Below are 14,871 nucleotides of genomic sequence, written 5' to 3' on the forward strand. Positions count from 1 at the left end.
ATGTCTACGGTCAAGGAGCGGCTTATTGAAAATCTGATTGCGGAAGATACAGGCTCCCAGTGTAAGATCACCATTGTTGGAACGGGTAACGTAGGCATGGCTTGTGCTATTTGTATCTTACTAAAGGTAAGTGATAAGCCCAACCTGAAAATCAAGTAAGCACTTAAAAAATTTTTTTAAAAACATTTATTTGTACGTATTTATGGGGTACAGTGCATTGTTTCAGTACTTGCATAAACTGCACAGTGATTCACTTAGGGTAGATAGCATAATTTTTTACCCATTAGTCTCAAGTAAGCACTTCTAGGTTTTGTAGGTATTGATGAGTTCAGGGTTGCAGGGCTAATCCCTTGATAGCAAATGTGTATCCTCTCATCTAATTTTGACACAATTTAAGAAACATTTATTTGGAGCTGACCATGTGTAAGGCATTGCTAGACTATTTAAATTTACTCATAGGGCCGGCCTGTGGCTCACTCGGGAGAGTGTGGTGCTGATAACACCAGGGCCGCTGGTTCGGATCCCATATAGGGATGGCCGGTTGGCTCACTGGGTGAGCGTGGTGCTAACAACACCAAGTCAAGGGTTAAGATCCCCTTACCGGTCATCTTTAAAAAAATAAATAAATAAATAAAATAAATAAATAAATAAATTTACTCATAGGAGACACATTGATTGGATTATTATTATTACTTGTTTGATTGTTTATTTATTTGTTTATTTGTTTATTTATTTATTTGTGGCTTGCCTATAGGGAATTGAACCTTTGACCTTGGTGTTATAAAACAGCTCTCTAAATAACTGAGTTAATCGGGCACCCTGGATTATTATGTTAATACAACATTTTCTGTGGAAATGTTCCAGTACCTTGTCTTCCTCAAGGAATAATGGGAAAAAATCATATTTCCCAATGGCTTCCATACACTTAATGTTTTAAAATAATTGTATAGATACTACATGCACATTGTAAAACGAGAAGTAACAAATTTGGTAAAATAACAATAGAAGTCCTTTGATTTTTCTTCTTTCTGTTTTCAAAGTATTTTTTCATATGCTTTTTGGTCATTTGTATATCGTCTTTGAAGAAATGTCTATTCAAGTCCTTTTCCTGTTTGAAAAATCAGGGGTTTTTTATTTTGAGTTTTAGAAGTTCTTTATATATTCTGGATATTAACCACCAGATATACAATTTGCAAATATTTTCTCCCATGAGTTGCCTTTTCACTCTGTTGACTGTCTTTTGATGCACAGAAATTTTAAACTTTAATCTCAAATTTATTTTTATTTTTGTTGCCTGTATTTTTGGTGTTCTTGCATAAAATCATTGCCAAATTCAATGTCAGGAAGCTTTTCTCTTATGTTTTCTTCTAAGATTTTTATAGTTTTAAGTCTTGCATTTAGGTCTTTGGATTTTTTTTTTTTTTTTTTTTTTTTTTTGGCAGCTTGCCTGTTGGGGATCTGAACCCTTGACTATGCATCTGTCTTTATGCCACTACCACACTGTTTTGATTACTGTACCTTTGTAGTAAGTTTTGAAATCAGGAAATATAACACCTCCAACTTTGTTCTTTTTCAAGATTGTTTTGGCTACTTGGGGCCATATGAATTTTAGAATAGATTTTTCTCTTTCTCAGGCATTCCTTGGCTTTATGAATGAAATAGTAAAGTTGAGTAGCAGCAGGGCCTGCTTCATGGGTGTATGACCTTGGAAGTTACACAGGCCTCTGTACTTAGAAGGGCCCCATGCTTAGTTTAGTGCTCTGCTACCACCATCTTGAAATGCATAATAGTTTTTGAGCAAATGGCCTCGTGTTTTAATATCCACCAGGCCCTGCAAATTATGTTGCCAGTCCTGAGTAGCAGTGCCTTCCTCTGCTCTTAGGGACTGGAGGCTGAATGAGATTCCATATAATTTTAGGATGGATATTTTTTATTTCTTTAAAAAAAATTCCATTGGGATTTTTAAAAATCTGTAGATATCTTTGGGTAGTACTTCTTCACAATCTGTGGGCACAGGATGTCTTTCCATTTAGTTGTGTCTTCTTCGTTTCAGCAGTGTTTTGTAGTTTTCAATGTTTAAATCTTTTGCCTTTCTAAATTTAGTTTTAAAGATACTATTTAATCTTTATAAAAACCTTAAGAGGTATGTACTATTATTATCTCCATTTTAAAATAAGAATATTGAAGCAGAAATGTTAAATAACTTGCCCGTGGCCAAGTGGCTAGTGGGTAGAGGGGCCAGGATTCAACCTTTGGCAACTGAACACATATTCTGTGTTCTTAAATGCTCTAATATATAATTTATACAACATTTGGAAAGCTGTAAAGGGAGATGACAAAAAGAAGCACAGCCAGTTTAATTCCAAAATTCCAAAAAGGCTCAGGAATTGGAAGTAGCAGATGCCTCATGATAGAGTTTGGATGAGTTGTCCCCACCAAAACTCATGTGGAAATCTGATCCCCAATGTGGCAGTGCTGGAAGCTGTTTGAGCCATGGGGGCAGATCCATCATGAATGGATTAATGCTCTTCCTAGGTGGGGGGATTAATGAGTGAGTTCTCGCTCTGTTAGTTCCCATGAGAGCTGGTTGTTTAAAAGACCCTGGCAACTCCCCTCTCTCCCTCTCTCACTTCCTCTCGCCATGTGATCTGCTTGTACCTGCCAGCTGCCTGCCACTTTCCACCATGAGTAGAAGCAGCCTGAGGCCTTTACCAGGTGCAGCTGTCCCAGAATTGTAAGCCAAATAAACTTCTTTTCCTTATAAATCACCCAGTCTCAGGTATTTCTGTTGTAGCAACACAAATGGACTAATACACCTCACAAGGTAGAGGTGAGGGATGGGGCCCAAAACAGGAGGATTGGTTGAAAGTTTATATGAGGAGAGAGAAAACCACCAGATTCTCTTCTGTACCTGAATCAAACAGGCAATCACCTCTCACATCCCAGCAGGCCAGGGAAAGCAGTTAATTCTTTGAAGAAATTGAATCAGGCTGTGCACTCAAGATGTCAAGGATAGTAGAAGACAGGCATCTTATTGAAAGCAATAGGATTAAGTGAAAGTCTACATGTTGGACCATGAAGCATGAACCTTCTTACTCCCACTGTGTTACTATAGAGAAGACTGTCAGACAGAGATGGAATATAGAAGAGAAAAAAAAAGATGAATTTAGAGGATCAATCAGGAGGTCCAATAGGTGATTAATTGATGTTTCAGTAAGAAACGAGAGGGAAGAAAATTATTAAAGAGATAAAACAAAAATTCTGAAACTGAAGGATATGAGTTTTCAGATATAAAGAATTCACTGTGTTCATCACAATGAATAAAAAAGGCCTACTCCAAGGCATATTATCATAAAATTTCAGAACTCTTAATTGTGAAAGGTCAATTGTTCATGCTGTTTAATTTTCTACTAGAATCTACTATACTCTGGCAAATAGCCAGGTGAAGCAGAGTAGTTCAGGCCCCTGTCTTCAGGTCATATTGATGTATATTGTGGGATAAATGGAAAGTGATGAAGGATATTAAAATATACATATTGATAAAATATACATATTCACATATTCTGTTGACTTGAAGGGATGTGGGCTGTAATGAGTATCATCACAGCTGCATATATCATTGAAGGGTGGACTTTAAAGTGTTTATAAGGATGTGTAAAGTTTTTAGGAATGGGTAGCTGTACAGTCTACTTTCTTGTCCTGTACAGAGCAAAGTGCCTATAGCAATTTTCTTTATTCTCTTGTTCTCTGCCTTACTATGGTTACTCTGACACTCCCTGCAGAAACGATCCTGGGACACTCATAACTATTCTTATAAGATTCTGGCACGCTAAACAAGCCCAGGTTCTTTCTTTGGAATTCTATTTGAGAAATGGCTCCCAAAGATGTAGTTAACTCTTTAAAAAAAAAACCAACAAACAGGCAAACAAACAAAAACTTTTTGAGCTTTGTCTTTGACAGTCAAGACAAATGGAGCTGGAAAGATTCCCTTGACAAGAGAATTGTCTGGTAACTTGTTGAGAACAGAAATAAAGTTGGAAATATAATTTAAAAGCAGGTTGCATTGGTTATTAAATTATCATCACTCAGCTCCAAATCCAACCATGTATATATTCTGCTTTGTGATGCTGGCGCTGGATCTCTGCATAACTTCTTAAACCTTTACCAATTGGCATTTTGTTAGGTTCTGCCAAAATGGTGCACTAGAGTGAAGCTGGAAGGCAAGAGGGTTAGAGAAGTGATCTTTTTTGCTTGTTGTTCTGGTCACTGTCATCCCCTCTGCAGCCCTTTGCCCTAATGGTAGAAGTTAGTTTTAGCCTCCAGCTTCTTTTGGAACTCTTAGCATTGTCCTCATCATGCCTCTTCAGTATTATCAGCAGCAGTCAGGTTTTGCCTCCCTCAGAGGTCTGAGCTTAGCTCCTTGAAGCACTCCTTTATTCTCTCTCTTTGTTCCCTCAGCCTTAGGAATAGTAGCTTCTAACTGCAGCTGCTCTCTCTGGGTTACCTCAAATGTTCCCTTTTTGCTTCTTCAGCCCTCCAACATCTGTCTAACCAGTGCCCTATATTAAATTCCCTCTGTTGAAATGCTTAGAGTGTTTTCTGTTTTCCTTAACAGATCCAGGGTTGGCCAATTAGCTCAGTTGGTTAGAGTGCAGCCTTATAACACTAAGGTCACGGGTTTGGATCTCCATACTGCCCAGCTGCAAAAAAAAAAAAAAAAAAAGAAAAAAAAATCCTAAACAGACCCATACATAGACACAGACTAATATAGAAATGGCTTCATAAACATGACTGTGTTTTCTTATCAGTTAGCTGAGAGGTGTTAATGCGATCCTTCTGGATGAAACTTCTTATCCTCTTCTGATTCCTGATATATTAACACACAATTTGTAAAGTTTTAGAATATTCAGTTTTTTAGAAATGCCAGATTACTATTCATCTTTGGAATCTGGCCACTGGAATCTGAGGGAATGTACTCCTTCCATATAGTTCTATACTCTGTTGAATGTGATGAAAACCCAATTCAAAATAGGATAAGCAAAAAGAAACTATATATTGTTCATGTAACTGGAAAATCTAAGAGCAAAGCTAGTTTCAGGTAGTTCTGGATTCTGGAGTTCATACGTATCAAAACAGTTTCTGTGTATCTTTGTTTAGATTTCCTCTATTAGCTTAGTTTTGGGGCAGGGTCTTTCTATGTGGTGGTAAAAATGGTTGTACAGGTTTTCTTAGTGTCTTATGTCATTCTTAGAGTTTATGATTCCAAAGAAAAGTAAGACCTAATCTCCCATCTTTCATTTTCAAACCTCATAGACATTGTGCTCATTTATTATGCCTGGGCCCTATGACCTAATTGCTCTGGCAAGAAGGAAAAGATGGAACAATTGGCTGGGTCTGGTTATCTACCTGTAAGTTGGAGGACCAATGTTATCTGTAGTGCACTGAACCATAGAAAAGAGGAATTCTATTACCAGAAAAAGGGATAGTGGATAGGTGAAAACAATAGATGTTTACCACAGGTGGCTCCCTTTCTGTTTTGGCCATAAGGATGCATACTAAAAGCAGCTTCAGCCAACCAACTCAAGAATTAGGCTTAAGGCTAAATATAATAAAATCCTTTGAAATAATTCATAGCTTTTCATTAGTTTTATTTAATTAGTTTTTTTTTGCAGCTGGCCAGTGCAGGGATCTGAACCCTTGACCTTGGTGTTTTAACACCGTTCATTAGTTTTAAATTGTTATCTGAAGGGTAAAAAACCTACATCTAAAAAATTATAGCAATTATGTGAACGCAAAGCAATTAATTTTTGCTACATCCTATTGTTTACCTTGACTTCTAGTCACTCTAGGCACTTTCAAAAACTTTTATATAAATTTTTTTCTTAGTAAAAATATGAGACTCCTTTGATTATAAAGTAGCTGTATGAAACTCTTTTCATTCTCCTAAAACTTAAGTAGAACATGTTTCAGAACACTTTATTTAAAATTTTTATGTATTTTAGGATTTGGCTGATGAACTTGCCCTTATTGATATTGCATCGGACAAATTGAAGGGAGAAACAATGGATCTTCAGCATGGCAGTCTTTTCTTTAGTACTGCAAAGATTATCTCTGGAGAAGGTTAATTTATGTTTTATAAAGTGTTTTCGAGCTTTTAAAAAACCATTGTATTTTACGAAACTGATGTCAATAAATATAAAATAGCACCATGTCATTAGGCCATATAGTTTAAAAGGTTAATTTTGAAAAAAAAAAAAAACATTTTATTATCAATGGAGGAAATTTGGAAAATACAGAAAAGTATAAAGAAAATTTTGAATCTCTTCTCTTAATGATTTTGTGTAGTTTTTCCTATGCATTTGTTTTTTATGTAACTGACATTATAGTATGTAAATTCTTTTTAAACTTGTCATTCTGTCATATATTTTACCAAGGAAATTTAGTCTTGAATAATTTTGATAATATATTGACATAGTTGTATTTATCCATGCTCTTTAACCTGATTTGCTTTCTGTGTATATAGAGGATCAGGATTCAAGGTACAGCATGAAGCCACAGAGCACAGGAAGTGGAGAACTTGGCCCCATTAGTATTAGCATCGTATATTGACCAACTAAGAAGCTTCAGAGAATTGGGAAAAATAATGATTTTATTATACACTAAAGTATATATATATAGTGCACTCTTTGGTACTGTGATTCAACAGATGTAATAATTTTTTTGTTTGTTTGTTTTGTTTTGTCCTTTTTGTGACCGGTAAGGGGATCGCAACCCTTGGCTTGGTGTCGCCCGCACCGCACTCAGCCAGTGAGCGCACCGGCCATCCCTATGTAGGATCCGAACCTGCACAGCGGGAGCGCTGCTGTGCTCCCAGCGCCGCACTCTCCCGAGTGCACCACGCGGTCAGCCCCAGATGTAATAATTTTCATAGAAACAATTGCCCTTAATTTTCATAGAAACAATTATCCTTACATTAAGAAAAATAATTCCCTTTTCCCTGCCTCTAGGGACTGCCAATAAAATCAAGTGTCTCAGACACTTCAGTGAAGGAAAATGGCTAAGGATTTGGAAAACAGGCGAAACAAATTTAAAGCTATTATTTACAATATTGTCAAAATAGGAAATACCTGGGAATAAATGTAACAAAACATGTATAAGAGCTTTTGTACAGAAAACCTCATTGGAAGATATTAAAGATCTAAATAAATGAAGAGATATGCCTTTTTCATGGAAGCCTCAATATTGTAAGATGTCCATTCTTCCCATATTGATTATAGATTATATGCAACCCCAGTCAAAACTGCAGCAGGTTTGTTACTGTTGGACAGGCCAAACTAATTTTTTTTTCTGGTGGCTGTCCAGTATGGGGATCCAAACCTATGACCTTGCAAGGTTGTTTATCTAACCAACTGAGCTAACATGCCAATCAAATTCTAAAATTCATTGAGAAATTCTAAGTTCCAGAATAGTCAAGACACTCTTGAAGAATAAGGTGATGGGAACTTGCTTTACTAGATATCAGGACTTATTATAAAGCTATACTAATTAAGTGCAAAGACAAAAGATTGTTATATAACTTAACTGCTAATATTGTAGGTAAATGGGAAATTTATGGACGTATATAATTTTTTTGTTTTGGTAATGATCATCTTTATGGAAAGAAATAAAATTGAACCGCTACTTAATACCACAAACAAAAATGAAATCCCAGTTGGTTAAAAGACCAAAATGTGAAAGGCAAAACTTCAAAGCTTCTGTTTAAAAGATAACAAAGAATATCTTTATGACTTCAGAATAGGGAAGAATCTCTTAAACACAAAGACACAAAAAGCACAAATAATAAAGAAGATAAAGTTAAGAATTTGTGTTCACAGTAAGACACTATAAAAGAGCGGCAAGACAAGCCGTAAATGGAGAGAAGATATTTGCAACATAAACAACTGACAAAGGAATAGTGTTCAGAATAAAAATACTTGTATAATAAATAAGAAATATACATAGCACAATAGAAAAATGGGAAAAGACTTGAATACTTCATAAAAGAAACTCAAATAGCTTTTAAATATAGGAAAAGACAATCTCTTTAACAACCAAGGAAAGGAACATAAAAACATATCAATATGCCATTACATACCCATTAGACTGGCAAAAGTGTGATACTACTGTTTGTGAGGATGTGGAATAACAGGTGTTTTTGTGCATAACATGTAGGAGTGTATTAATAGTAAAACCACTTTTAAAAATGTTTGTCATTACCTGGTGAAGTTGAACATGAACATATTCCATAACCCAGAAATTGCACTCCTGGATATATTCCCAAGAGAAACTTGTGTACACATGCACTGGGATACATGTACAAGAGTGTATTTGGGTTTAATTTGTAATAGCCCACAAACGAAAACAAACCAATGAATACCAGTAATAAGTTGTAGAAATTATTTAGTGCAATAATATTATTCAGCAAAGAAAGTGAATAAACTACAGGAATACAGATTAACATGGATGAATATCAGATACATAATATTTAGCTAAAAGAATACCCTCATGATTCAAAAACAGATAAAACTTAATATGTTATTAAAATATGCATAGTTGATAAAACTTTTTTTTAAGGTAAGCTTGTGATTTTCACCAGTCAGAGGAGTGGTTGGTAACCTGTGAGTATGAAGGATATAGGTGCTGTCTGTCTATTAGGGGCACAAAGGAGATTCCAACGTGTTTACAATGCTCTATCAATTTGTGTGGTTTTAACAGAGTTGTTAACTTTAACATTTAAAAAGTTGAACATATATTTCTTATAGATTCTTTTATATGAATAATATGTTTCACAATAGAACATTTTGGAAATATATTTCATGAACTTTAATGAGGAAGAGCAATAGAACATCATTGATTATCTACGTAATTGTCTCATCCTCATATGTACAATGAGTCTAAGTGCCTGGAACATAGGAGGTGCAAAGATTTTGTGGAAGGGAAGAATGTAAGATCAGAACCATTATATGGAGCTTATGATAAAGTTAGGGGTTTAAGTAAGACAGAACCATGGGAAGATAACATGAGGTACTATATTATAAGGATGATTTGAGAGTTATAGGCAGTAAGTGCTGTAAAAATTCTGTGAAGAGTAGTATTTACAAATGATATGATTAACAGACACCTAGCAGAGGAGCTGGTATTTGAAGAAGTACTTGACTATAATAAAAATGATCATTGCTAACATTTATTGAACACTTAATACATAGTAGGCACTGTTCTGAGTACTTAATGTATATTAACTCACTGAATTATCTTTTTTTAAAAAAAATGACTGGTAAGGGGATCTTAACCCTTGACTTGGTGTTGTTAGCACCACGCTCTCCCAAGTGAACTAACCAGCCATCCCTATATAGGGATCCAAACCCTTGGCCTTGGTGTTATCAGCACCACACTCTCCCAAGTGAGCCACGGGCTGGCCCTCTCACTGAATTATCTTAAGAACCATATTAAAAGAACTATTATCAGCTTGATCTTGCAGATGAGGAACTGAGGATCAGAGAGGTAGGCAAAGTAATTGTCCAGGGTCACACAGCTAGTAAGTGGTAGAGTTGTGATATAGGCAGTTGGACCTCAGAACCTTTGCTCCATGCAACTATGGTTTGCTGTCTCTTTGAGGAATGAGTTATATTTAGAAAAAAAAATAACAGGTAAGGAGATGATGGCATTAACAGAATCAGAACACCTGGAAAATCTGACATAAAAATAAGACAATTGCTTCTTGGCCTTTTGGCTAAGATCAAGTGTAGTATCTATTCTTATCAGTTTTATCTGATATATCCTCTATCTGAGGACAATATATTAAATAGATTTTTGGAGCAGGGAGATGGACTAGGAGCTTGCTCCATCCACTCCACACATTGATCTGCTATTGTAGTACTTCCAGGAACCATGCATTCCTTCTGGGGAATAACCAGATTGAAAGAGAGAAACAAGCATAGTAGGTACTTCATTTTTTTTTTTTTTAAGATGACCGGTAAGGGGATCTTACCCCTTGACTTGGTGTTGTCAGCACCACGCTCAGCCAGCGAGCTAACCGGCCATCCCTATATGGGATCCGAACCCGGGGCCTTGGTGTTCTCAACACCACACTCTCCCGAGGGAGCCACGGGCCGGCCCGGTACTTCATTTTCCTAATGCTTTTTTCCTTTTTATTTTTCCCTTTCCCATAGGTTTTGGTCTGTCTCTTATCTTTTCTGTACTGCTCATGTCAGTAATACCAGCCTTTAAAACATTAAAAAACATGTTTCCATTAAAAAAAAAAAGACATAAAGGTAGTAAGATAATTTGGAGCTAGCTATTATGGCATATACTTTAACGGAATCTGTGACAGAATAATTAATCATATTTCAAATTATCTGAACCACAGAGAGATGCTCGAGAAGTTACAATGTTTTTTGCCTATTTATCCTGGTGGGGCAGAGATTGAGATTGTTTTGGATTTTTGTGGTTAGAGAAGACTTTACAGAACGTCAGCGTTGAGCAAGGTCTTTGAGCGAGAATGAGTAGGTTACATGTGCAGAGAGAGAGAGAGAACTTCCTGCTATAAGAGCTTTTACTTGATACAATATTAATCTCTTAGATTAATGTGTAACACAGCCTAAGAAATGCTGTCTTCATAAATTTGTTTTATCAATTAAAATCTTTACCAGGGCAGAAAAAACATAAAAGTGTTTGTTTCATAAGTAATTTCTTTTGGATTAGAAAGATGAGGATGACCATAAGTGGAGATGCAATAATATCTTAAAAATTAAGCGGATTTCCTTTTCCAAAAGAGCATAAAAATAAGTTTTTTTAAAAAAAGTAAAGATGGGATATAGAGGATATTTTAGCTAATTTAATTTTTGAATTCCTAGGGAAAGCAACTCCAAGCTATACGATGCTTAAAAAAAAAAGTCGAATATGGATTAGTAAGCATTGTATCATATTGGCATTGGATTCAATAGGTGAAACAATTTTAAGACTAGTTTCCACATTTACTAGGTAGTTTATTTTCTTGTGTGGATCAAGAACTTGTTTGTTATCTCAAATCCAGTCCCTTATAATAATTAGAAGTAAATACATTCTCACTCTTAGAATCCTGAAACAGACACACAAATTATCAGAGTTCTAAGCTTCTGTACATTTTGGTGTTTCTAAAAAGCCAGAGAGCTGATTATATTGCCTTGGGCCTTAATAACAAATGAGATTGTGGGCTAAAGGGGATGGTAGGTTGTATTGTTATAAAAAATTTGGAGGGGGCTGGCCCTTGGCTCACTCAGGAGAGTGTGGTGCTGATAATGCCAAGGCCACAGGTTCGGATCCTATATAGGGATGGCCAGTTGGCTCACTGGCTGAGCATGGTGCTGACAACACCAAGTGAAGGGTTGAGATCCCCTTACCGGCCATCTTTTAAAAAATAAAATAAAATAAAATAAAAAGTAAAAAAATAAAAAATTTGGAGGTGGTTTTGTGAAAACTGGCAAGTTGTAGTGACAAGGCTTCCTTCAGGTTATACAAGATAATACTACTGCATGGAAAGTCTATTCATCTGCAAATGCCAGATGTGAACGTAGATGAGTACTTTAATACCAAGAACGTACAATAGACTTTTAAAGAGTTAGGGCACAGTCTTGATCCAAATATTGTCTTTTGTTTCCTTTTTAGATTACACTGTATCTGCCAACTCCAAATTAGTTATTGTCACAGCAGGTGCAAGGCAGCAGGAGGGAGAAAGTCGCCTTGCCCTGGTTCAACGTAATGTGAATGTCATGAAGTCAATTATTCCTGCCGTAGTTCATCATAGTCCTGACTGTAAAATTCTTATTGTTTCAAATCCAGGTGAGTCTTTTCTCCTCCTTTTTACTGCATAAGGATGATCTTTCCTTTTTTAACAAAAAGAAATGATACAATTCCTTTTTTAACAATTTCATCGAGGTAACGTACAATAAACCGCACTCATTCAAAGTATACAATACAATGAATTTTGATAGATGTAATCACTCATGAAACCACCACCATAATCAAGATACAAAAAATTTCCCCGAAAGTTTCCTTGTACCCCTTTGCCATTCCTTCGTCATTCCACCTCTGGCTGCATTTTTTGGAATTTTATGTAAATGGAATCATACTGAATGTAGTCTTTTCTGTCTGGTTTATTTCACCCAGCATAATCATTTTGGGATTCATCCATGTTGTTAGGTATATCAGTGATTTGTTCCTTTTCATTGTAGAAGCGCATTCTTTTGTTTATATATTTTAAATACTCTTGTTTATTCATTCACCTGTTGATAGATATTTAGGTTATTTCTAGTTTGGGGCTATTATGAATAAAACTAATACGAGCATTTGTGTATTTCTGTGGATGTATGTCTTTATTTCTCTTGGGTAAATACTTAGGAGTAGCATACATGGGTTATATGGTAGGTATATATTTAACTCTATTAGAAACTGTTTTTCAAAGTGGTTGTACCTTTTTACATTCCCACCATCAGCGTAAGAGAGTTCTAGTTGCTACACATCCTTGCCAATATTTGGTATTGTCAGTCTTTTTCATTTTAGCCATTCTGGTATCATTGTGGTTTTAATTTGTATGAGGACACTTCAAAAAGTTGGTGGAAAAATAGAATTAAAAGATAATATGAATCTTTCCATGAACTTTTTGAAGAACCCTCTTGTTCTCTCAGTGATCAAAGACGTTGAACATCTTTTCATGTGCTTATTGGCTGTTAGTATACAGTAGTTCCCCCTTATCCATGGTTTCACTTTATGTGGTTTCAGTTACCCATAGTCAATGAAATCTTGCACTGTACTGCTCAGTCCCACTGGGATGTGAATCATCCCTTTGTCCAGCACATCCACACTTTCTACTATACTTGTTCGTTAGCCGCTTAGTAGCCACCTTAGTTATCAGATCCATTGTCGAGGTATTGCAGTGCTTGTATTCAAGATACCCTTATTTTACTTAATAATGGCCCCAAAGTGCAAGGATAGTGATGCTGGCAATTACGATGTGCTGAATAGAAGCTGTAAAGTTCTTCCTTTAAATGAAAAGGTAGGTGGGAGTTTTCAACTTAAGGAAAGAAAAAAAAGTTGTATGCTGAGGTTGCTAAGATCTATGGTAAGAACTAATCTGGCCATGAAATTTTTTTCTATTTTATTTTATTAAAAAAATTTTTTTTATTGAATCACAATTGATTATACATATTTTTGGGACTCAGTGTTGACATATCTTGATCAAATCGATATTACTAGTACGTATATTGTTTCAAATCGTACTTATTCTTTATGCCCCTTGTCCAATCTTTCCCTTTCCCCTCCCTCCTACCCCCTCCTACCACTGGTAACCCTAGATTTCTTCTCTCCCTCTTAAAGAGTAATGATTACTCTGTTGATTTGTTGCCTAGATGATCTGTCCAATGCTGAAAGCTGTGTTCAGCTCCCCCAATATTATCATAGAGCAGATGCTTCTTCTGTCACTCTGGAATGGGCTTTGTGGAGAGAGACATCCTCTTCTTTTCTTTGGTCTCTACTGGTGACTCTCCTTGTGTCAATGCACTCCAGTGGCTGGTGGGCCATCTGTGTGGTGGTTGTGACATCTAGCCATTTTCATGGCAGTTGTGGTTACTGTGGTGGCTGGGGTGGGCCACCCACATGGAGGTGATGTTTTTGGCATGCTCCTTGGCACTGGTGCTGTGCCTGCTTGTGTGTGGGGGGTCTGGTTCCTGGCTCCATGCTCCGGGTCCCCCAGTGGGCCTGAGGCACTGGTGGTATGCCTGGGCCAAACTAATCTTTTTTCCTTTGCTTACTTCTAAAACAGAGGAACTTCCTGTGGGAACCAGTACTTGAGCTTTGTTGTTGAGCTAAATTGCTGCTTTGCTGCTGTTTCCCTAGGGAAGACTTTGTGCAGCTCAGGGTTTAATGGATGACCTTATAGGTACTTCTGGCTCTCCAGAGCCCTGGTTCACCTGAGTTGTGTAGAAACTCTGATGTGGGCCTGAATCTTTTCATCAAACTGTATCCCATGCAGTTCTGCATTCCTGACCAGTCTCCTCTGAGTGGTCCTGTGCTGATTGGGGGGTGGATCGGCTGTCCTTGCTGTGTCCCAGAGTTCTCCCAGTAGGCCTGTCTCCCCCATCGCCCGTGCTCCAAACACTTCCCATGGTACGGGCCCTGTGCCGGTCCCTTGTGATGACTCACCAGCCTCTGAATGGTTCCCCTTTTTCAGCTTTTCTGGCTCTTTGCTCCTGTGTGGGTCCACGGGAACCTTATTAGTGGTCTTTCTGCCCTGGGGGCCACCAAGGCTCTCTTCTCCCCTGCTGCCTCCAAGCAGCTCCATTCAAAGGGCATAGGTGTGGCTTCTGCGGGCTCCTGCTCCATGTCCTCAGTCGTTCCAGCATTGAAGCAGCTGTGGCCCAAAACTCTCAGAGCAGTTTTTCCTTTCTCTCATCGTGGTTTCTCCCCCTTCAAGAACTCCATAGGTCTCTCCACCTCTTCCCCTGAGCTCCAGTGGTCCCAGCTTGGCTGTTGTTACATTTTTATAGTTGTAAATTGGTTGATTTGTGGGAGAGAGTGACGCTGGGGACTGTCTATTCTACCATCTTGACTGGAACTTATCCATGAAATTTTGAAGAAGGAAAAAGAAACTTGTGCTGATTTTGTTGTCTCACCTCAAACTGCAAAAGTTACAGCCAGGATGTGTGATAAGTGCTTAGTTAAGATGGAAAAGGCATTAAATTTGTGGGTGGAAGACATGAACAGTAAGTGTTCCAATTGATGGCAATTGGGTTCGGTATTGTCCAAGGTTTCAAGCATCCATTGGGGGTCTTGGAACGTATCGCCCTGGGATACAGGGGA

At 37.2% G+C, this 14,871-nt stretch overlaps 1 protein-coding gene and 1 non-coding gene across 3 annotated transcripts in view; both read left to right on the top strand.

The window, feature by feature from the left end:
* The window catches only part of LOC134375068 (L-lactate dehydrogenase C chain), a 39,797-nt gene continuing 24,926 nt past the window's right edge, over positions 1 to 14,871 (top strand). Inside the window, exons 1-3 of one of the 2 annotated variants that reach the window (XM_063093215.1) lie at positions 1 to 126; positions 6,003 to 6,120; positions 11,683 to 11,856. In XM_063093215.1, coding sequence (XP_062949285.1) covers positions 1 to 126; positions 6,003 to 6,120; positions 11,683 to 11,856 — 418 coding nt within the window. The remainder of the gene's footprint in view (positions 127 to 6,002; positions 6,121 to 11,682; positions 11,857 to 14,871) is intronic. The other variant, XM_063093216.1, reaches the window with a different exon arrangement.
* LOC134377491 (U2 spliceosomal RNA) lies at positions 9,750 to 9,938 on the top strand. Its single transcript, XR_010023528.1, has one exon. It is a non-coding gene; the product is annotated as a U2 spliceosomal RNA (small nuclear RNA).

This window comes from Cynocephalus volans, chromosome 4 (assembly GCF_027409185.1).
Source record: "Cynocephalus volans isolate mCynVol1 chromosome 4, mCynVol1.pri, whole genome shotgun sequence".
NCBI lineage: Eukaryota > Metazoa > Chordata > Mammalia > Dermoptera > Cynocephalidae > Cynocephalus > Cynocephalus volans.